The sequence below is a fragment of the Natrix helvetica genome (assembly GCF_964273705.1).
Source record: "Natrix helvetica genome assembly, chromosome: 1".
Lineage (NCBI taxonomy): Eukaryota > Metazoa > Chordata > Lepidosauria > Squamata > Natricidae > Natrix > Natrix helvetica.
Genome location: NC_138548.1, coordinates 334,993,058 through 335,016,675, shown reverse-complemented (window position 1 = coordinate 335,016,675; position 23,618 = coordinate 334,993,058). Strand labels below are relative to the sequence as shown.

The following is a 23,618-nucleotide window of genomic DNA, read 5'->3' as shown; positions in this document are numbered from 1 at the left end:
TATGGTCGGTAAACAAAGTAAAGTGCCGACCATAGAGGTAGTCGTGGAACCTTTTAATCCCTGACACTGCAGCCAGAGCCTCCTTGTCGATCTGGCTGTAATTGCGTTCCGCAGAAGTCAGTGTCCGGGAATAAAAGGCTATGGGGGCCTCCGAGCCATTGGGCAGCACATGGCTCAGGACCGCCCCCAAACCCACGGGGGAGGCGTCACAAGCAAGAGTCAAAGGCAGCTTGTCCGAATACTGAACGAGGACTGCCTCTGACGTCAGCAAGTCTTTGACAGCCGCGAACGCATGCGCTTCGCGGCTGCCCCAGCGCCAGGCGGCCGATCGGTCGAGCAACCGATGCAGCGGCTCGGCTAGTGACGCCTTATGCGGCAGAAATGGCGCGTAGAAATTGAGCAAGCCAAGGAACGCCTGCAGCTCCGTCTTGGAGGCAGGCGTGGGGGCGTTCCTAATGGCTGCTACTTTTGAAGGAGTGGGGTGAATTCCCTGGGCGTCAATTGTGAATCCCAGGAAGTCAACCCGAGGCACAGCAAATGAGCATTTGCTGCGCTTTAACTTTAAACCCGAGCCCCTGAAACGCTCGAGGACCTTCACCAGTACTTCGATGAGGCCCGATCGGCTGCTAGCGGCGATCAGGACGTCATCGAAGTACGGAACCACGCCAGGGAGCCCATGGAGCAGCCGCTCCATGAGGCTCTGGAAGATCCCCGGGGCTACGGAAACGCCGAATTGCAAACGGCGGCAACGGAAAGCTCCACGGTGGGTGACGATGGTCTGCGCAGCCGCCGCCTCGTCATCCACCGGGAGCTGCTGGTAGGCCTGCGCCATATCCAGCTTCGCAAAGATGCAGCCCTGCCCCAAAGAGTGGAGCAAGTGCTGCACCACCGGAACTGGATAGGGGTTCGCTTGGAGGGCAAGGTTGATGGTGGATTTAAAGTCGGCGCAGAGGCGAATGGACCCATCCGCCTTAACTGGGATGACCAAAGGGGTCTCCCACTTGGAGTAATCCACCGGCTCCAAGACTCCCTGCGCGACAAGCTTGTCCAGCTCCGCATCAACCTTTGCCCTTAAAGCGAAAGGCACCCTACGGGCCTTCAGCCTAATGGGGGCAACCTGGGGGTCTAGGTTCAAGGAGATGGGCGTGCCCTTATACGCCCCCAGCTGCCCATCAAACACATCCGAAAATCTGGCAAGGACGTCGGCCACGTCGGGAGGCGTGGCCACTACTTGTCTAATCCCGTGCACTGATAGGCCCAGTGCCGGGAACCAGTCAAGGCCCAGTAGGGCCGGCAAAGGCTTTTCCACTACAAGTAGAGGAAGGCATCCCGAATAGTCCCCATATTCCACCCGCACCAGGTGACAACCCAGGGTAGGAATTAGAGTCCCCTGGTAGTCCCGTAGGGTTGCGTCTGGAGGGGCCAGCTGGGTCTTTGCGACGCCTGGACAGAGGCGGGAGAACTCTGTCCACGACAAAAGGGATCGGGACGACCCCGAGTCCACCTCCATGGTGCAGGGGGAGCCCTCAATGAGGAGCGACGCCTTGATGCGCTCCGCACCTGCACCCGTGTGGAAGGCCAACTCTGCGGGGTTGGCGTTGAAGTCCGCGTCCACGGCGTAGCAGCCTCCGCGCGAAGGCTGCTGCTGCTGCTGCTGCTGCTGTCGTCCAGCACGGCCTCCAGGTCGCTGTTTAACGGCGGCTGTGGTCGGGACGTCCTCTGCTCTCTGAGGCAAGGGGAACTGCGCTCGGCAGACCTGAGCCAAATGTCCCTTCTTCAGGCAGCGGCGGCAAACAGCGTTTTTAAAAGGGCACCCCGAGCGGTCGTGGTTGCCTCCACAGCCAAGGCAAGCGGGCACAGCTTCCCGGGCTCGCTGAGGAGCGCGTCTTCTGGCGGACTGGCCAATGCGCGCCACCGCTCCCTCCTCCGGATAGTCGCTTGGCAAGGGAACTAGTTCGTCTACCAAGCAAGTGCGGCCTGGCGGGGGCGGCAGATTGAACATCTCCGCCATTGACTCGTCGGAGAGTTCAGCCGCCCTTGCTTGCTCGATGGCCCCAGTCAGCGTGATGTCCGCCTGTGACAAGAGCCGCCGGCGGAGGCGCAGGTCTTTTACGCCGCTGACGAACTGTTCCGTCAGATTGCGATCTAGGTCGGCAAACTCGCACCTCATCGCCGCGGTGCGAAGCGACTGGAGGAATTGGCTCACCGACTCCTCCGGCTTCTGAACACAGCGCCGGAAAGCGTAGTGCCTCGCCACCCAGGACGGAGTGGGGGCGTAGTGGCGCTGCAGGCGTTCGGTTAGTGTCGCCCAGTCCAGAGAATGAACGGGCTGTGGGGCGGCTATTGAGCGAGCGGCACTAAACATTGGAGTGCCGCAACAGCTCAAGAAGAAACTGCACTTCTCGTCGTCTGGAGCGTCGCGACGACCGTTGGCTATGAGGTAACATTCGAAGCGCTCCATGAACGCTTCCCACGTCTCGCCGTCGCAGCCAAAAGGCACAAAGGTTGGCATTGCCGACATGATTCCTTCAGGAACGGAGAAAAGCCGGCCAGGAAGCAGGTCACCGGTGCGATGGTGACAAGAAGACACGCTCGGTGGCTTTCGGTGGGTTAGTGGCTGGATCCCACCTTCGTCGCCAGTGTTAAATGCGAACGAAAGGCGAGCCGAGCCGTGAGGAGAATTAACCAACTTTTATTAACAGGACAGTTCACAGTTAAATACAGGAGAGAATCAATGCAGGGTTCATCTGACAGCTATTTATACGAAGCTGTCAGATGAACCAGCCAATCCCCAAGCCAGAGTTTCCCCGCTCTCAGCCAGGTCGCGTCTTAGCCAATCAGACGCGACCTGGCTGTTGCTAGCGCAGATGCCGGCAGACGGAGGGAACTCCCTGACGTCATCTGCCCGGACACAACAAATACAAAAATGAACACTAACAAAAATCATGTAAAATGACAATTTAGTTTTTGACAACCTTCTTCTCAATTAAAAAAAAACCCCACAGATACTTTTGAATGAGTAAATTAAAACAGACTCCATGGTCCACTGTTCTAGCACTTCCACTTGAGTATGGATGGCTTTCTTCATTTTGAAATGGAGACTGGAGATTTCTAAAATTAGAAATTATGTACTTTGACATTGCAGCAAAACCTGCATTCTTCCAGTCTGCAAATGCAGCTAACTTCAGAAAATTTCAGTGTACATTTTATTTGATTTAATTATTAAAGAGATCCACTTGATCCCTGCACCTTCTAGAGCAGCAGAACTGAATACACCAGACCTTGCATGGGGAATCTATAAAGCGTAAAAGTACAAATAATACTTACGCAGGAAAGGAGCAAAGCCAATGTTGGACAGCACAGCCTTTTTCTAAATAATTGTTTGCAGAGAGCAACTTAAAGAAGCCTGCAGCTATGAAAACTGTGGCAGGAAGTTTCAGTCAATGGTGCCAACAACACCTCTGCCTCCCCTCCCAATTGCTTTTCCTTGCCAAAAACTGTTGCCTTTATGTTATCTGTAATGAGTCAATTTCTTTGTTTTCATAGAGAATTCCGCTTCTGTTAGACTGTGGGAAATCAAGTCAGACTGTACATCATGGGCTTGAGAAAGAGAAAAGATGGTATCTTAGGGAGATCAATCAGTCTTCAATGGATGACTTATGAAAATAAGAGTTGTCAACAATACGAACGACAACAAAAAAATAAATTGTAGAGTTTGCAATTTATATGGAGGGGAGTTAAATATATATTTGTCTTTAAAATCCCACACAATTATTTCCTTTTTGGAATAAATCGAAACCATCCTCTGCGTTCTAAATTTAGGATTTGAAAGCCCCTGATGACCCTTTAGTTGCTCACCTATATCAATTCTGCACTAAAAACTGACTTGCAGAAATTCCCTTATATGTGAGCAGATGTGATCTCAGGCAGGGAAATGGCAATCTGGTAATTTCGAGTGAACGGGATTAGAGTTAAAAGGAACAAAAGGAGAATGAGATGTGAAGCAGATTGCTCCAAAATCAGAGCCGTAGAATGAAGATTGTGTTGCTGGATGCCAGCTTGATGAATGAGAAAAATTGACTGGGACTTGAGACCCCCTGAGAGATGGGAATCAATTCAGATACTCCATGCCAAGAGACTGATAGCAACAAATGGCAGCCAGATGCTGAAGGCTCCTCCCTCAAATTAAATCCAGGGAAAAGCAAGAACATCTTGGTCGCCATCCCATTGATCAGTCTCCCACCAGAAATTCAGATGGCTCCATCATTTCTGATTTTTAGAAAAATCTAAAAAGCTAACTGGTTCTAAATAGCATTTATGCTCTTTTTTTTTTAAGTAAAGCTATTACCATTGTTCTGCCTATTGTAAAAATTTACAAAAGATTTTGAAAGTTTAATGTTTTTTGTGTTATGATCAGTTTGTTTGTTTTTATTGTGGGAACAAAGCAACCAGTGAAATTAAATCCATAGGAGTTGATATAACATAGTCCTGATAGGTGCCAGCCCATGAAATTTCTAAACATCGATCAAAGGAAATGTTCTTACATTAAATGTTAATTAGTTAGCTCCACTGAATTGGGCTTGGCATCTGATGACTGCTTCAACAAATTTTCCTCATCTCAATCTAGTTCCAGCACACTTCTGCAGCTCTTCCAATGAGAATAAAGTAATCTCTTCGAAACTATGTTTTATTTTAACTGCCATCTACTATCTCTCAATCGTGTGAGGCAAAATTGTTTTTTTCTAGACCATCATTGGCTTGCATCACATGATCAAAACAGTGAAATGGGATGCTGTTATGGTACATGGCCAGATCTGTTATTTCTAACTGACACAACTATCCATAATAATAGGCAGGCACATTTATTGATGGTGACAAAAAATGAATGTGTCTGCTTAAAGCAGGGGTGTCAAACTCGTATCGTCACATTGTCATCACTTGACATATCGTGACCTTTTTCCCTTCCCTAAACTGGGGGTGGGCATGACCCCCAGAGAGTGATGCATCCGGCCCGTGGGCCACTAGTTTGACACCCCTGGTATACTCTGTTTCCCTGAAAATAAGACCTCCTCAGATAATAAGCCCTCCCCGAAAATATTGCAACATAGCAGCAGCCATGAGGTGACCATGTTTGCTGCTTCTTGCATCTCAAAAATAGTAAGACCCCCCCCCTGAAAATAAGGCCAAGCATTTATTTCAGGGGTCAAAAGAAAATAAGACCCTGTCTTATTTTTAGGGAAACATGGTAGAGTTATCTCAAAACAGGAAGGCTGTGCCCTAATTGATAACTGCTAGACATCTTAGCTAAATGTTTCCTTTCTGCTGTAAATGTTGAACAGTTAAAGACTTACTAGCAACAAGAAACATATTTCTGTAAAAGTCACTGTTTAAGCTTTTGCTCAACTAGTTCAATTAAGAAGAAATATGTACTTCCTCTATTAACGAAAGGAGGATGAGTCCAGAGATTTACAAGAACGTAACCATTTCTAATTGAACTTTCTAAACTCCAACAACGGTTTCACTTTTATTATTTTTCTATCAACAATCCCCAAACTAAAATTCTATTATCACTGAAATCTGTCTGTCTGTCCGTCCGTCCATCCGTCCGTTCATCCATCCATCCATCCATCCATCCATCTATCATCTATCATCTATCATCTATCTATCTATCATCTATCTATCTATCTATCTATCTATCTATCTATCTATCTATCTATCTATCTATCTATCTATCTTATCTACCAATACCAATAAGAAATTCTGAGTTTAGTTGGGTTTTTGTTGCAAGGTTAATGGGCTGATTTAAGGTCTAAAAATCAAATAAAAATTGAATGTATCACAACTGCAAACCATACTTATCCTTTGTGATCTTCAAGTTCACTGTAAAGGAAGACTGGATCTGAAGGATCTCTTCAGTTAGAGCCATCTTTCTAATAAACATATTTATCTTTGTCAAGATCAGTTGATTCTGCCAGATTTCTTGTACCACACAGAAATAGTTGCTACTCGAACAGAGAGTAATTTTTGAAATATGAGATCTCTCAGGACCAAATTCAGACCTGAAGGAAGCAGGCATTTATTTCAACTGACAGCTGTTTCCCTTGACAGCTGCAGACACTATCAGAAAATCAGACATTAGTACTCAAGAATTTACATCGCATAGACCAAAAGTATACTTGCCAGACAAGAATACGAATCATTAAGTCTGTGGTCCAAAGTGAGGCGCTGAAGCATCTCAAAAAGTGCAGCGTGGTCAAAATTACAGGGATTGGAAGAGATAAATTCATCCATGCCATGCTTTTGAGCTCTATCTGCATCTGTTCATTTATACATATAGAGAAAGACACAATTTAGAAAAAACATTGTGTTTGACGTACCAAAGATATAACACGAAGCATGAGAACTAAGTTGCTCTGTAGCATTTATTTGAATTTCAGGCTCACAAGCCTTAATTAGATATATCCTTCAGCTTCCATTGTCAACTTGCAACACTTATGGAATGACTTATATTGCCAAAGGTACTAGAATCATAATCTTATTTCCCAATTACTGGATTGCATTTATTTCACATTTTGAAAAAATAACAAGAAGGTTATTAAATTTTTTGCTTAAAAAAAACTCTAATCCAAATTTATTGTCCATAAAATTGATGTTGGGATTCCTATAATCCTACTTTTCCTACTTTTCCATTTCTAAATAATGAGTAGAACCTGTTGCAGATTTATTCTGGGCAATTACTGGGACCAGAGGTTTAGTCATTGGACTTGTGCTGGAATCCATCCTCAGGAACTTCTCTCTACTTGAGTGTGTGATTTGGGCTCTTCTGTGCATGCTATTTATATGGTGCCTGGTTGTGTGTGGCTTTAGAAGAACCTGCCCTAAGGAAAGGAGGATCATTATATTTTCTTAAATTTAATATCTTTGACTAAACATGGACCCATTTCAAGTTTTAGGAACTCAAATATCATCTGTTAACTGTTTAACTAAGTGTAAAATAGTTGCCTGTTAATAACCTCAACCCTAACCCAAGCTGCAGTCAAAGCCACACTTTTCTTTACTTCTTTTACTTGACTTTTTTCTTGAAAAAAAATGAAAATAAAACAGCAAGGAAGGGCATTCCTCTAAAAATATGGAAGTGTAATGGCAGCATATATAGCTTATTTTTCAATATGATTAACAATTGCAATGTATAAATGGAATGATTGTAGAAGTTGAATACTGACTTCTGCTTCTTTCTTGGAAGAGAAAAAAAGAACCAATATAGAGCTGGGTGCAATTTAAGCCTATTGGGTGTCAATCCAGTATCACTTAATGGAATTTAGTTGTGGAGTTTAAACTCTGGTTTATCGGGATTTCTGGGAGTTGAAGTCCACCCATTTTAAAGTTATGATATTGAGGAACACTGACCTAAATTATTAATCTACAAGAATTAATTTAAAAGGGTAAATTTAAAAGAGGAGAGAAGTGCAGATAAGAACGTGGTTTCAAAGAGATGTTCCAATGCTGATCCAAATGTTTTATTCAGTTACGAGAGAAGAAATCCAAAATTCCCTTTTCCCATTGACTGTGCTACTAGAGGTCTTGTTTATTTTATTTTTAAAAAATCCTTAATAACTAAAGCAGGAATTAAATCCCCGATTTTTAAAGTCGGTCTTCTAGAGTCTTAAGAGCAGTAGTCGAGCTGAAAAGCACCATGACATCTAACATGAAGATCTAACATTCCTTGGGAATGGCTTTCATATCAAAACCACAATAACATCAAAAATAAAATTCTAGATTTCAAAGAGCAAGTGGAGAGCCGATAAGAGTTTCTTAACTGGAAATATTGTCCATTTATGAGTTGTTTTGAGAATGCCTGTGTAACATACTGTATTAAAGATTTCAAAGAGCTTTCAAAAGAGAGAGAAAATGAATAATCGTTACGCAATATGACTAATGAAGTACCTAAACCTACCTGGCTTTTGAAAAGATCACAAATGCAAAGAATAAAAACTTTGAACAGTTAGAGTCAACAATAAAATTTCTTTGATAATGAATCTTTTGAATTAAAACATATGGATGACCCTGTGCATGATTAAAATAAGTCACAGCTGAGAGGAATGAAACTTGTAATATTGTATGCCTTTAATTATAGCATCGTTTCTCTTACTTTGTTCATTACAAAGTATTTTGATCCTACATATTTTTTTAAAAAAATATACAGATCAATTCCTGATTTCATATTTGTAATGTAAACTGAATATTTAGCTGGATGCTGTCAATAGATTTTTATATAAGAGAAGAATGGATCCTCATGTAGTCATAGAACAGAGCTGAAAAACTCATGGCTTATGGGCCGGATGAGTCACATGCTGGCCATCCCCCCACCCGATTTAGTGAAGGGGGGGGAAAGTCCTGATATGTCACATGACGCCGCCATGACGATGTGAGTTTGACACCCCGGCATAGAACCTCCATGCACAAAAGCCCCAGTGACATCACACCTGTCATGATGTCATCATCCAAGTGTCGTCAATTTGTCCGTCCTCACCACCCACCTCTGGATTCCCCTGTATTTATACAATCTAAACACCATTAATGAGAAGTAAAACATTCTTAAAATGTCTTCTTAGAATTTAGCCAGCGTGTGTGTGTGTGTGTGTGTGTGTGTGTGTGTGTCTGTCTGTCTCTCTGTCTCTCTCTCTTTGTTTGTATGTGTAGGATTTCAGCCTAAATTATCTTGGCTTAATAGAATTGCAGATCAGGCTGCAAATTTACTCTCCTTTCAAATGCAATCACTTCAGCATGATCCATTCTAACCTTGGGGTTCCAACTACAGTACTTTCTTCAACAACCAATCAGATGGTTTCTATCTGTTTTGACAAATGATACCCTATCCCCCATGTCCCTCTGGGACAACATCAATTGAATTAATACAATGGGCTAATAAGACTCTGCGCTACTCCCCTACAATCTGTCTTCTTCCAAATTCAAGCCCTAAATACATTTTAAAAAATAGCTTTATAGCTTTAATAAGCTGCATCAAGCTTTTTATTATTATTTTTTAATATATTTTGAAGTCTGTAGTGTTCAAATTTCCCTGAGAAGACTGCAAGCTGACAAATTGGCTGGAGGCCTTCTTTTGCCAGTTATGTTCAGATATATTTCATGACTTTTTCAATTATGAGACATGGTGTCTTGACAAGTCTGATTCCTTAATAAGGAAGTTGGAGTTAATGGGTTATGAATTTACAGGGCTCCCTCCTTCTCCAAGTGGAAAGAATTATGACCTTAGAGGTATCACACTTCTTGAACTATGCTTTCCTTTTAATTATTCTGCCTCTTTTAGAACTCATTAAAAATAAATGAAGTGTTCGACATGCTTTTTTTAAATAATAAAGAAAAAAGAAAGCATATACAAGACCCTTTATCACCACATATGGAATGGAGGGGTACATTTGGCTTAAAGTATATCTGGAGTCACATGATGCTTTTCCTTTTGGCAGTAAAAACAGGACTTAAGAATGGAATCAATGCAAGGAATAGCTCAATTTCCTAAAGCTAAAAAGACCCAGTCTTGTAATGCTTATGCATGTCAATTAATCCTTAACCCAGTCTACTCTATCGAAATAAAAAAAACAAAAAACAAATGAGATATATTGGTTATTCTAGACTCACTGGTTCTGTCTTCCTTTAGAAGAGCCAAAGGATTACATACATCTTGGCTAATAAGCAAAGTTGTGACTCTGCCTCTCTACTACTTCTATATTTTCTCACTTGGGTGTGTCTTGAAGACCTAGATCAGTGCCACCATGCTTTGGCTCTAGAATTGATCTTAACTGTCTTAAGGTCCTGATTTCAGGCAAAAACTAGTCAAGCACCGTATTATGTGGCAACAAAGCAGTGAGCTGATGCAGTCTAAATCAAAACTAAACAAACCATAATCTGGCTGAGTATGTTGCTGTGAATTTAAGCACTTCGAAAATGTTGATACTTGGAATATATGAGCTCCTCAATTTGCAGCATATTCATGTGAATGGGCTCAATGTGCAAGTACAGCAACTATGGTGATCAGAAACATCCAGGTTCTGAGGTGGTGGAATATGTACATTGTATGTATGCGTGTGTATATGTATACATCTACATCTATACCTATACCCATTTCTACATTTATATCTACATCTGCATCTACTGTATCTCTACACTATCTATCTACAGTATCCCTATCTCTATCATCTTTTCCCCTCTCTCCCTATCTTTATCCCTATCCCAGTCATCTATATCAATATGTATCTATCTAATCCATATCACTTCTCCCTCCCTCCCTCCCTCCCTCTCCCCCCCCCTTCTTATCTCATGAATAGAGTCTGTGTTTTCCTCAATCTCTGTTACAAAAGACCTTGGGCTTTGAAGAGTTTGCACAGTGTCATAGATGTTTCTAGTACTGCACTTTTCTGGACAAAAAGCTTTGGTGTTATTCCTATATGTATATTGCTTTGGCTTGGTCAAAGTGCTTCTGTTCAAGTCACAAGCAAAGTGTATTGACTGTGTCTAAGCTAATCAATCTTCATAGATTTGAAATTAGAAGAGACTTCTGGGTTCATGCTTTTCACATGAAAGACCAACTTTTGGAGATTCAGAAATAAGAGGGTATGCTTACGGTATGCTTGAGTAGTGTAGAATAATGATTACCTAATGCCATAGAAAAGAAAGCGCAGTGTTTTGGAATAGTCAGAAGTTTTGCTGGACGATAAAATATTAATTAGCAAAGTAAATGAAAGATGCTTGTTCTTCCTGCCCCCACCTTCAAATATTTTATTTCTTTATATTCTGCCTTTAATATTTTTACACGTAACTCAAAGCAGTTATCCAATACATCTTCCTAATATGTGTAAATATATGAACATATTGTTTTATGGTGTTTATTTGGCTTACATTTTTAGCAAGTGGCGATTTGGATGGAATGGAATAATAGCCTTAGATAATATATCTAATCCAGACCTCTGTCTCTTTTCACTCTTCATTCTGCTGCAATTTATATCACATGGGGAGCCAGTGATTTTAATATACTTCATGACAGCTATTATTCAAATATATTCAGTAAAGTTTGAAAAATATTCTAATTGTCAGAAAGAATTAGATCATTTTGTCAATATAAAATATAGATAATTACTGATCACATCATGCATTTTGATTTTTCTAAAAAATCCTGAAATCATCTTTTTTTTGACAGCACACACCAATGTATACTTCTACGGTCAAGGAAAATTATTTCCAATGTGATTTTCTTATTTAAAACTCTTTAAAATCTATATGGCTGAAAGCTTTTTTTCTTTCTGTATTTGTGGAAAACATTTAAAGAAAAAATATATTCATTAGAATACTTTTTGTTTTATAATCTGGCTGTAACTCTAGTCCAAATAATAGAAGAATGATGATTAGAAGTTGTCCATTACAACTTCTAATCATTCAGATTTAGCTGTCCACGGTGGCTAAATTCCTCTCTATAGTGTTCTGTTGCTAGAAGACAAAAAAAGAAAGAAAGAAAGAAAGAAAGAGAAAGAAACAAAGAAAGAAAAAGAAAGAAAAAGAAGAAAAAGAAAGAAAAAGAAATAAATAAAATTCTATTTAGAGTTTGTTTCAATAGGATCCAGATGGAAAGGCTCTGTGGCTTTACATTGCCAGCCAATGGAAGGTAGATGGATGAATGATCTGATATAAAACACAGAATATACACTATCAGTATTGAAGCATTAATGATCCTTGTGCAACTGGAAACCTAAGCTGTTTTCAAGAAGATTCTTTAAAAAAAGAATGAATGTCTCCAATCATGAATTATGAAATGGCTCTAGGAGAGCAACTAATTTCGTGGGATCTATTCATAAAAGTAAATATAAACACCTTTCCATTGATTGTATTGATTTCTGATTTTTTGTTCAGATGGAGCCTTAAGAATAGGTGCAAAACCATGCACAAAACCTATGCTACGAAGGCTACAGAGTACTCATTTCTCTGAGAGCTTTTTAATTCGTAGCTTTGTCTGAGCTGAAAAGGCAAATGAGCATCCAAATAAATTTTTGGAACAGATTTGTTTATAATAGAACGATCCAAAAACACGACCAACAATCGTCCAATTGTAAAGTAAAAGGTGACTTTGTATTTTATTCATCTGGAAAATGTGTGCTTGTCATATCTGCTTGACGTTAAAAGAATGAACTTATGGTTTGGACAGTAACAAACAATGACACTAGTCAACCTCATCAGGAGACATGAAATAAAGGGATGACAATGATTGATGGCAGTTACTCATTTAAAGAGATCTCCAGAAGATACTTTATTGGCAGAAGGGACTATGGCAACTTCTCCCCTCCTCCCCAATGTTCTTAACTCTTTGTTGGCTCTGCACATTTGTGGATAAAGGGGTGTAAAAAATTGCAGGCTAAACCAAACCTTTTGTAGACACAGTTGACTCTTGCTATCTTTCTTTAGAATATTTTAAGCAACTAGAAAAGTAATTACTGGATAATAAAACATCAGAGCATAATGTCTGAGAACACTTTTGCCTATCGCAATTTGTCTACTGTTTGTTGTCTACTGTTGAAAAAATCAAGTTTTGTTATCCCTAAAATATCAATACATTTATGATGTTATAACTGATACTTCACTTTATTTGAAACCAATAGATAGCATCGCAAATCTGTTAATCTTTATGGTAGCATGTGGCGCTTACATTTTCTGGTGAATACCTCACATTTTCAGAAACAACATGCTCAGCTTTTGAGTGGAAGGAATTTAAGCTGTAAGTAAACATTGCACCTAAAATACCAGGAATTATTTGTGGTTGGGATAGTGAAATAAATGTAATCAAATTCCCATTTCTCTTGCTGTTTTAGGGTGCACTGTAATCTTATCTTGACTTAAAATATGCATTATAGAATGGATTAGTATTCAGTTTTGAGGTTTTAATAAATCTGCCCATGTTGTTCTACTCCCTATGGCAGTGTTTCTTAACAACTTTGAGATGCCTGGACTTCAATTCCCAGAATACCCCAGCCAACATGCTGGGTGAGAAATCCTGGGAGTTGAAGTCCAGGCAACTTTAAAGTTGCTAAGATTGGGGAGGCGGGGGGACATTGCCCTATGATACAAACAAGCATGCTGATCTATCCTATATTTGTTTTGAAAACTTTGTTTTTAATCATGTAGAGCTATCAGTTACTAAATGATAATCAAATTATATTCAGAACTTAGTGGCTAATAGTTTTAATAGTTTCTAAATGAACAAAATAATCCACTCCAAAAAATGGATTTTCAGAAAGAAAAAGTATAGCATTTATTTTTGGGAATAGGCAGGTTTTTTTTTCTGAACTGCTATTAAAGAAAGGTCCAGAGGGTGACTTAACAATATATTTTAAATCCATGAAAAGTAGGTGGAAACTTAAATTTATGTTTTAATACTGTATTATACTGTAAATGCTGTAGCATCTGCAAGTTGACAATACAAGAAAAAATAGCAATGTTCTCATGAAAGAAAAATATAGATCTGAAAGCAACTAAAAGCACACACATCGTTGAAAATAAAACAGTTAAGAGGATAGGAATGCATTCTAATGCAACATACATATATTGCTGTCAAACCAGAATTCATTCAGTCATTTAAAAAAAAGAAAGGAAAAAAAGAAAGGGTAAAGAAAGAAAGGAAGAAAGAAAAAGAAAGAAATTTAAAAAAATAAATAATATATTCTATCAAAAATCTGCACTATTCCTCCCCACCAACTTAAAAAAAATGATTTAAAGAAATTACATATTTGCTAGACGTGATGACGAAATTCTGCCTGGTATCCAAAATATGAGAAAGAAAGAAAGAAAGAAAGAAAGAAAGAAAGAAAGAAAGAAAGAAAGGGAAAAAGAAAAGTAAAAAAAGAAAAAGAAAAGTAAGAAAGAAAAAATAACAGGAGTATTTTTTCAGGGTCAAGAGGAATAAATCCACCTACTCCATTTCAGGTTTGCATTCAGAATACTCCAGATACATATTTGCCAGCTCTCGTGACCAATAATACTATAGTTTCAATTCCCTCTTAAGTAAAGGTGCACTCACCATTTGTTTGAGGAACAGCTTTTTGAATATGAATAAAGAATTAGTACAACATATCGTTTCTTTAAACGTTAACCTAGAGGTGAAAAAAGTCCCAACTTTGCTTAATTAGAAAGCATTTTCAGCTCGTCTTAAAAAAGAAAAATCAAAACAATCAAACCAACCCTCCAATATTACTAGTGGGGAAAAAATCCAACAAAGAATAAAATGACAGATTCCCTACTTTTTTTTTTTCCTTTTCAAGTGTTGCTCGGCTATGAGTGATATATTTGAAATTGCATGCTATATACATTCCTTTCTGAATGAATATTCTTGGAATGGGAGGGAGGGGAAGGTGAAAATGGGGTAAAGGAAGAAACCCTATTGTGTCTAAGCTATTTTGCCATTAGGCAGGTGTGTGCATGTGTGCGGACAGCCACACACACACACACATACACACACTCACCAATCACAACGGGATGTCCATCCAAAAGAACATTTCCCTAGTACCCCTTTTTTTTTTTTAAATGTGTAAATAATTGAGTCCTGTTAATGAACAAGGAATCGTCCTCGCACCCAAAGGGGAATTTTTGTTACTCTGCTGCTCCTTTCTGATTTTTTTCTCCCTTTAAAACACTGCACCTTCCCTTATCAGGTTTATGCTAGCCTACCTTTCTACTCTCGGAAGTGTCCAGTCTTAATATCATTCTGCTGTTGCATTACATCATGCTAATAATTGGAGGGATAAAGCAAAAAAAGGAAGAACGGTAAATTGCCAAAGTGCAGAATGATCTCTTGTCAGGCATTAAAGCAGCCAAACTAGATGTCAGTTCCATGAAAACAACAGCAAGGTAGGAGTTACAGTCTCATTGTGATGCTAATTCATGTTTACAACCTTTGGATGAAAAAAAGAAAAAAGAAAAAAGAAATTCCAAAGAAAAAAGAAAGAAAGAAATGTTAATGGTTGGCTTTTACTAAGAGGATCAGTTGATGCCAATATGAAAGCCAGGGAGAGAAGGCAATTATGCAAACAACACATGCACCCTAATTTCAGTATGGAAACTTATATTTCAAACCTAAATTCGGGAAAATAATATGAAGGTTTTATACTACAAAATCTAAACATGAGAAAGATTTAAGAGGAGGAAAAAAAATGCACATTGCATATGTCAGATAATCGACTGATTATCTGAACTGTGCTAGCTACAGGGAAGCACTTACCCTTCAGTCCAGCTAGAAGTTAGCAGGGTAAGAAGGAACAAACCAGAATAACATAAAGACTAGCAACAAGGCTCAGGAAGGCAGACAGGAGTTCTAACCTAGCAGCTAGAGTACTTGGGTTCAAGCAAAAAAAAATGAAATACAAAACCAAAGAAAAGAAAGAAATATATATATATATATTTATAAATTAAACACGAAGAAATAAAAAAAAGAATATCAACAAACAACAACATTTAAGAGCTGAAATTGTTATGAAGCTTGAGAAACCTAGCCATATAAATATATAGATAAGTACATAAAAGGGTAAAAGAAAGGATCACACAACTTATCAAAAAACAACAGCCCATTTTTGCACGAGATGTGACCGATATAATTAAACAGAACGTATACAATAAAACAAATGGAATAGGGAAAAAAAAGAGAAGCACAAATGATATGAGAAACCATCGCTGATCAATCTTTCATGTTTAAAATAACTTTTCAAAGTAAGAAAAATGAAAGCTCGGCTGTGTATATGTATATATGTCTGTATGCATTTTGACTGATGCCAGTAATAAGGTGAGACAGACAAAATTCATATCTCCAAATAAGTAATTATTTAATGAAATTAACATAATGCCAGAAAGGGTGATATATTACTTCAGAAGTCAATAGCAAATCCTTTGGAAAACTCTGTGTTCCTTTTAATGAAAACATATATATATAAAGTCAAACTTCTAATTCATTAAAGCCCCTGCCCCATGCACTCTAGGGGAAGTAACCACTGAACAGAGGCAGAACTTTAAAACAACACCATAGGTCTGCATTGTAATTTTTTGGGGGGGTGTCTTTCATATAAAAGCAAAACGCAAAACAAAACCCCAAAACCAAAAATAGCTGCCTTCTTCCCCAAAGAAGGTTTAAAAACCACAGATGAATAGCAGTTTGTACTTTTGTATATTTGAAAATGCATACTTTTAAATGCACGCTATATTTAAAAATGAACACTCCACTTTCCAAAAATAACGGCAATTTAAAAAAAGATGTTTCATTCAGGCTTGGAAATCAATACTGAAGGGAACGTTAAACATTGCATAAAGTTTATATCTGTTAAGGCAAATTAGAAAGGAACCAAATGAATGCAATATCATTCCCTTATTTTTCCAATTGTAAAAATGTGTTGTTCTCAACTTTCTGTTTTACAGCTTCAGTTTAACACTGGAGTGTTTGCATGGTTTATTATTTTTTTCCCCACTTCTTGCTGTTAACACACAGCAGTTCTGCCATCTTTAGGCAATTTATGTAATCTATGGAAATATTAACCGCAAGAAAAATATTAGACAAATGGAAACTGCTTCCAGTATGTTCTTCCTTCAAAGTCTCCCCTGCATCCAGCACTGTATATTTCAGTGAGCAAGAAAAATAAACTAAAAAAAGATGTGCACATTACAGTGCAATGCACATTCAGGTATTTTGCACCACCATTCTTACCTTTCTGAGGGTGAGAAGGAAAAAAAACTTGAAAATGCAATACTTGATTTATATGGGAAAGGAACTATGGTTTCTGTGACCCTGGAACATCTGATGGCAGCCATCATGTGTGCATAAGAAGGACTCATTCCTTGCAGTGATACATATATTTTATTGTCCACTGATGCATATATAAAAGGAGCTTGGTCTTCTGATACGGAAGCAATAGATGCAAATGTACAGGCATCAATATAGTGTGACATTTCACAGCCTGAGCTCACCAATATTCCAGTGAATAACCAAGCAGCAGAAATGCATACATTTATGCTAAAGGCCTAAAGGCACAGATTATGCATTTGCAAGACTTCCCCCCCCCCCCCTGGATTTTTGGTGAGTCCCTGAGTAAGATTTATCTCTCGGTGTCTTTTCTACTTATGGTATTACCTCCAATGGTGCGTTTGCAGCTATTCTGAGCTACCTATCAGATGTACTCATCATAACCTATTTGTAAGTTCTTCATGACAAGGACCACCTAGCCTTCAACCTTCTGTGCCCCAGGGACTGGTTCCATGGAGAGAGGTTTTTCCATGGACCGGAGAGGGCATAGTTTCGTGGGCTGCCTGCATCCCATGGATGGGACTTTGCTTGTTTGCACAGTCCATTTTCTGGCATGCCGCAGACCTGCGCCAGTCCTCAGATTGAGGGTTGGGAATCCCTGATATACCCTTTTCTTCCTTCATCACTTTTGCTTCACAAGAGAGTGGAAAATAACAAGGCAATCACAGTTTATAAACAAGTTGCACCTATTTATGCCTCTTCTGCTAGAACTGGTGCTTGTGACTCTTCCATTAAAGCAAGGTTTCTCAACTTTGGCAAAGTTAAGATACATGGACTTCAACTCCCAGAATTCCCCTTGAATTGGGGGAGTTGAAGTCCACGTGCCTCAATGTTGTCCAGATTGGGAAACTTTGCATTAAGGGCATGTAGACTCTAGAGGGGAATGTCCATTTTTGAGAATCTGGTTCACTATTAAAGCATATGAGAAACATAAGAAAATTGAGAAGAAATATTTTGCTTGCAGGCTTTCTCTAGTTCCCATTGTTTTATTCAGAAAGGAAGGGGTTAAAGACACAGCCTAGAATAAGAGGAACAAAGCTGTATCTTGCAATACAGCCATTTCTTCATCACCCGGCTTGTGAAACATTATGAACAGAACATTATAGCTACTCTAACAAAACCCAAACAACTCACTATTTATTCTATACAAATCAACAGGTCAATATCTAACACATAATATACGTACAAAGAGGTAAATACATGATATGTATCCCCTGACTTGCTTCTCTGTCTTTCTCTTTTAGCCCTTTCAGGCTAGGTTACTCAACGTAGAATTTAAAATGTGGGTCTAAAATGATATAAAACTAAAAGAAACTACTTTTAATCATATTTGGTTTAGTCTAATTTTGATTTCCTTTTATTTAATTTGGAATTTTCTTAAGAATTCTGAAAACTATCTATTTTTTAGTTCAATTTCCCTTTACTTAATTTTACTCTCTGAGAAAATGGTAATTTCCCTGAGTAAGTGGCAAGGATCTTTACTGGTGGCAAAAATATAAATTAAAAAAAACAAGGATATGAGATGTATGTTTATGAATAATTATGAAAAACCCTAATACTAACAAAAGAAATTCTGCAGGATTTTGAAGGTCTTTTTGGTCAATCTTCTTGATTTCACCAGTTGGGGATTGAAATGAGGCAAGAAAAAAGAGAAGTTAAAATTTCCAGAAGTTGCATTTTGGGCAGCCTGGAAAGGTAAAGTTACAGAAGGAATGGAATGGCTGAAATCGAAAATGCACAACTTTGAGAAAGAACGTTCGGGAAAAAATTAAATGAAACTCTTAGTCCAGTCATAGAGCTAGGAGAGGCCACCCAACTACTGTATAATATCCTTGTGCAAGCAACCTAGAAAAATACATTGTTGTTACTTACCTGACCTAAATTTCAAATGTGTTGTACAATTTGGAACATGAAATGGGCTTTTCCTGAAACTTTCTTCATGCCTTAGGGTCTAAAATACATAGATGCTATTCTAAGGCTCCATTGCTGCAGCCATCCAACTAGTCAGTCAAACTGTCAATTAATTCAGCAAAAGTTTTCCTTGTGTAATGTATATGTGCAACAAAAAAGGAAAATATGAAATCAATGTCCTTCAACCAACCTGTATCATACCATATTTTAATTCATACTGCAATGAGGACCAAGCTTTGCTGGAGTTAAGTATGGAGTTAAGTAAAGTCCAAGTTATGCACACATGTAAAAACAGAGGAAGTTAATTTCATCGTTTTCAAAGATGATAAGTTTCTGCAGATATAGTACGTTAGTAAACAAATATTTCCATTACAATCAGAATCAGATCACCCCAAAAATATTAGACCACCCAAAAAATATTTCAGAAAACTATGAATAGTTTGAGATAGTTCAGATTAATCAGCCTTGTCAAATGAACCAAAAAACAATGAATACATGGATACATAAATAAATAAATAGAATTAAAATAAAATAAAATTAAGGGCTGATGTATCCAACTTCACTGACCTGGTGAAATCTTTCATAGAAATTAATCTAACTGGATTTTAAAAAAATATCCAAATGTCTCAGCAGTTCAACAATTTATGTCCAAAAGAATATAGGTAAGAATAACAGTATACGTATCTTATACTTTTTAATGCACATTAATATAATGTAGGGACCCTGACCTAACATATGAATTCACACATTAAATTGCATCTAGGAGGATAATCCAATTCAAAAGTATAATTTATGCAAAGTGATTTCTTCCAATTTCCCCCCTTATTAAATTTCCAAATCCAGGAATGGGGATTTTCCAAGATTTCTGCAGACACAAATGCAAAAAAATACTTTGATCTACCAAGATACCAAATTGCTACTGGCTATAAGTCCACTAGCTAGTTAACCAATTAACTAAACTGTAAATGTAACTAAATAGCATCAAGATTATGTTAATTTATAATGCCTTGTGTATAACACATACATGTTCCCAAGATTTTACCTTAAATTGACTAGGAGGAAAGTTCTATAGTGGCATAGTATTTGCTGGGATAGGACCATATATTCATATATACACCCCATACTACTCTTATGTACCCATGCAATGGGTGCATATCAGTCTATCTGCCCTTTGCCAGCAATCCTTGTGCCATTGAGATTGTTACAGACTGAAAGTTAGAGAGTTGTTGGTCAACAGCTAGCCATCATCAAGCTCTTATACTTCAGATGCTGCTATTCTGGGGGCTGGGAGAAAGAGACCTACTTCTTGACTATGTCCCAAAGATGCTTTTTCAAAAGGTACCTGGACTTTGTTTTTCCTTGAAGGTGTTTCCCTTCTCATCCAAGAAGCTTCTTCAGTTCTGAAAAAAGCACCTTTGGGACAACCATGACCTGGATGACTGAGAATCTCCGTAGACAGACTTCTTCAGTAGGTTCCAATGTAAAGCAATAGAGCCTGCCCAGAGTAGAGAACCAGAAAGTGGCCATGGTAGGACAACTTTAGTAAGGTAGGACAAGCAAGTGGAGAAGAGGTAGATGATGGCCATATCGAGCGTAGCGAAGGGCTCAGCCTGCTTCCTTTCTAAAACAAGGAGATTGGTAGACTTATGTATAACTTCCTTCCTTTCATCCCACTTTGGAGGAAGCCAAATTAGAGCAATAGTCTTTAGTGGCTAATTATTAGCTGTTCGTTAAGCTGAATTATTAGCAATCAATTTTTATAAAAGGCCTTTTATGAATGATTGTCCCCAATAGAGGGGTTTGTTCCAAAAATACTGAAAAGGAGAGTGTGATCATGAAAAAAACAGCCAGAACAAGTTAGGAGTTGGAAAATTCTAGCATCCATACATCAAGTATTGCATTTTAGGTTTTCCTCTGCATTTTTATGGAATAACTTTTTCCCCTTGATCTTTCCCGTACATTATGGAAAATTCTCAGATCTAAAAGCAATATGAAATGCATTATCTGAACCCTTCTCGCCTCCCCCCCCCCCCCCCCGGTAGCTATGAACGAGCCACTTTTAAGTCCAAACTGTTTGGTTTGATAAGAATACATTTTACTTACAAAATTGAGAAATGGGGGCATCTAGCTGGGGCGCATTTCCTCCTTTAGCATTAAGCTTCTGAACTTGAGTAGGTGGCACAGGTTTGTGGGACTGGCCGGTAGCTCGGTACATGGCTTGGACCCAGAGGATACGATCCTGCTCATCGTCGCTGGCAAAAATCACTGTGTCTCCTTCTTTCACTGCATTGAAAAATGTTCGGCCGCCCTCCAAACCTGAGAGATATCAGAAAGCACTCATTTAGTTTTTCTAGCATTTGACATTCAGGGTCATGGATCCTCCCAAAACAAAAGACGCCATTATGTTTGCTTAAGGACACCTTTGCATTAAAAAAAATCTGCAGATTAACAGAGTTGGAAGGCACCTTGCAGGTCATCTATACAATATACAATAGCAGAGTTGGAAAGACCTTGGAGGTCTTCTAGTCCAACCCCCTGCCAAGGTAGGAAACCCTATACCATTTCAGACAAATGGCTATCCAACATCTTCTTAAAGACTTCCAGTGTTGAGGCATTCACAACTTCTGGAGGCTAGTCCAATTCCCTGCCCAAGCAGGAGACCCTACACCATTTCTGACAGATGGCAGTCTAGTCTCTTCTTGAAAGCTTCCAGTGATGAAGCTCCCACAACTTTCGAAGGCAACTTCTGTTCCATTGGTTGATTGTTCTTACTGTCAGAAAGTTCCTCCTTATTTCCAGGTTGAGTCTCTCCTTGATCAGTTTCCGTCCATTATTTCTTGTCTGGCCTTTGGGTGCTTTAGAAAATAGCTTGACCTCTTCCTCTCTATGGCAGCACCTTAAATATTGGAACACTGCTCTCATGTCTCCCCTGGTCCTTCTCTTCACTAGACTAGCCATGCCCAGATCCTGCAACCGTTCTTCATATGTTTTAGCCTCCAGTCCCCTAATCATTAGGGAGCATCTTAGTTGCTCTTCTCTGCACTTTTTCTAGAGTCTCATTTTTTAAAAAATAGTATGGTGACCAAAACTGGATGAAGGACGAGAAGGGGCTAGGAGCTGCAAATTGAAGGAGGAGTAAGATCTGCTTCTGGAATAGCAAATGATTCTTTAAATTCAAGCCAGAAAGCACAATTACTATGGTGGGAAGAATTTACCGAGGTACTGAATTCAGGAGAATGACTTTCTTTTGCTTACCTGGAATCTTTCATTCTTTATCTGAGAGCGATTTTGCGATAGTTTGTAAGAAACAGAGAAAGTCTCCCCACTAATTTTTTTATAACTTTTATAATTTTCAAAGAGAACATCTATCCTTTCCTAATAATCAGCCACCCAAAATTTGTCCTTTGTGTTTTTCACTCTGGGCTAATAGCTTCATTAAAGTATTAACAAAGTATCAAGAGCTGTAGTGGTACAGTGGTTACAATGCAGTATTGCAGGCAAACTCTGCCAACTGCCAGGAGTTCGATCCTGACCGGCTCAAAGCTGACTACACGTTCCATCCTTCTGAGATCAATAAAATGAGGACCCAGATTGCTGGAGGAATTATGCTGATTCTGTAACCTGCTTAGCCCTCTACTTAGAGAGGGCTGTAAAGCATTATGGTGTAGTATATGAGCGTGATTGCTATCAAATCACTCTATTTCAACATTCCATGTTTAGCTCAGATCCTTTAGCATACAATATATGTGAATATGTTTTTTTTTTGCCTCACATAAAACTATGTCACTCCAGTGTTTAAACTAAGATAATTTAAAAGATATTCACAACCCTTTAGTGCTATCAATTAACTAATCTGTGTCATTGCTCATCTTTAATTAGAGTTCATTTAGGAATAAATCAAGAGCACTAATTTAAGTACAAATCCTAGGAGAGACCCAACTCTGGGTTTAAAACTCTACATCATTGCATAATCCCATTTATTTGTATTCTATGTTGTCTGTTTTTTAATATGTTACTTCTTCATAAGAATCACAAAATAATTTATCTCATGAATCCTTGGTGATTTTTTTTTTTTTTTGGTCAGTGCTTTCTGAAACTAAAAAAATATATATTGGATTTCCCTATCACTCCCTTTTTTCTGATGCTGGTAAAGGACAGTAAAAGGTTTGTGATGAAAGTCTTAGCTCTATTGGACCCTTACTGAAACTGTTCAGCCCACGTCTACCTGGAGCAATGTTTTTCACCAATATATTCAGTAAACTGGTTTGTAATTTCTTGAATTCTGCCCTTGTTCCCCAAAGATTGGTAATTCACTCTCTACTGTCCATTACGCTGGTGAAAAAAAGTCGTATTCTAGAGATATGTTTCTTCCTTTAAGGTTTAGGCCACCTGTTTTTAATGAGCAAAATCATCTTGATCATTTAATTCACAAACAACACAATTAAGCAGTCTGTATAAAAACATACAGAAACTTCAGTTAAGCTTATAATCAAGGAAGTTGACACTCAGCAAACAAGCAAACAAACCTCAGCGTACCATTTTACTTACCAGGTTGTGGATCTGTATAGTCTACCGTGTATCCATCAAGCTGCAACAGCTCTTGAGGTTCAGCTTTTTTCTCTCGGTAGCTGCACATGGCAAATGTATATTGGCTAACCTGTAGAAGATCATACAGCTTAAGGAACATCAAGTGGTGATGGAAGAATGCTTCCAATTAGGAGCCTTTGCAAATAGTTCTATATTTACCTTCAGCTAAATCTTTCCATAGGTTATCTATTTTAATAGATCTGTTTTAATAGATAATACAGAAGATATTATCTATTTTAATAGATGATTCCTGTAATATAAATCTCAAGATTTTATCCTA

General features: G+C 38.8%; 1 protein-coding gene across 7 annotated transcripts in view; it reads right to left on the bottom strand.

Annotated features, from left to right (window-relative positions):
• The window catches only part of CADPS (calcium dependent secretion activator), a 492,613-nt gene that overhangs the window by 193,304 nt on the left and 275,691 nt on the right, over positions 1 to 23,618 (bottom strand). For all 7 annotated transcript variants that reach the window (XM_081935645.1, XM_081935646.1, XM_081935641.1 and 4 more), the window contains exons 10-12: positions 23,300 to 23,408; positions 20,855 to 21,067; positions 6,181 to 6,317 (exon numbers count right to left, since the gene is read on the bottom strand). In XM_081935645.1, coding sequence (XP_081791771.1) covers positions 6,181 to 6,317; positions 20,855 to 21,067; positions 23,300 to 23,408 — 459 coding nt within the window. The remainder of the gene's footprint in view (positions 1 to 6,180; positions 6,318 to 20,854; positions 21,068 to 23,299; positions 23,409 to 23,618) is intronic.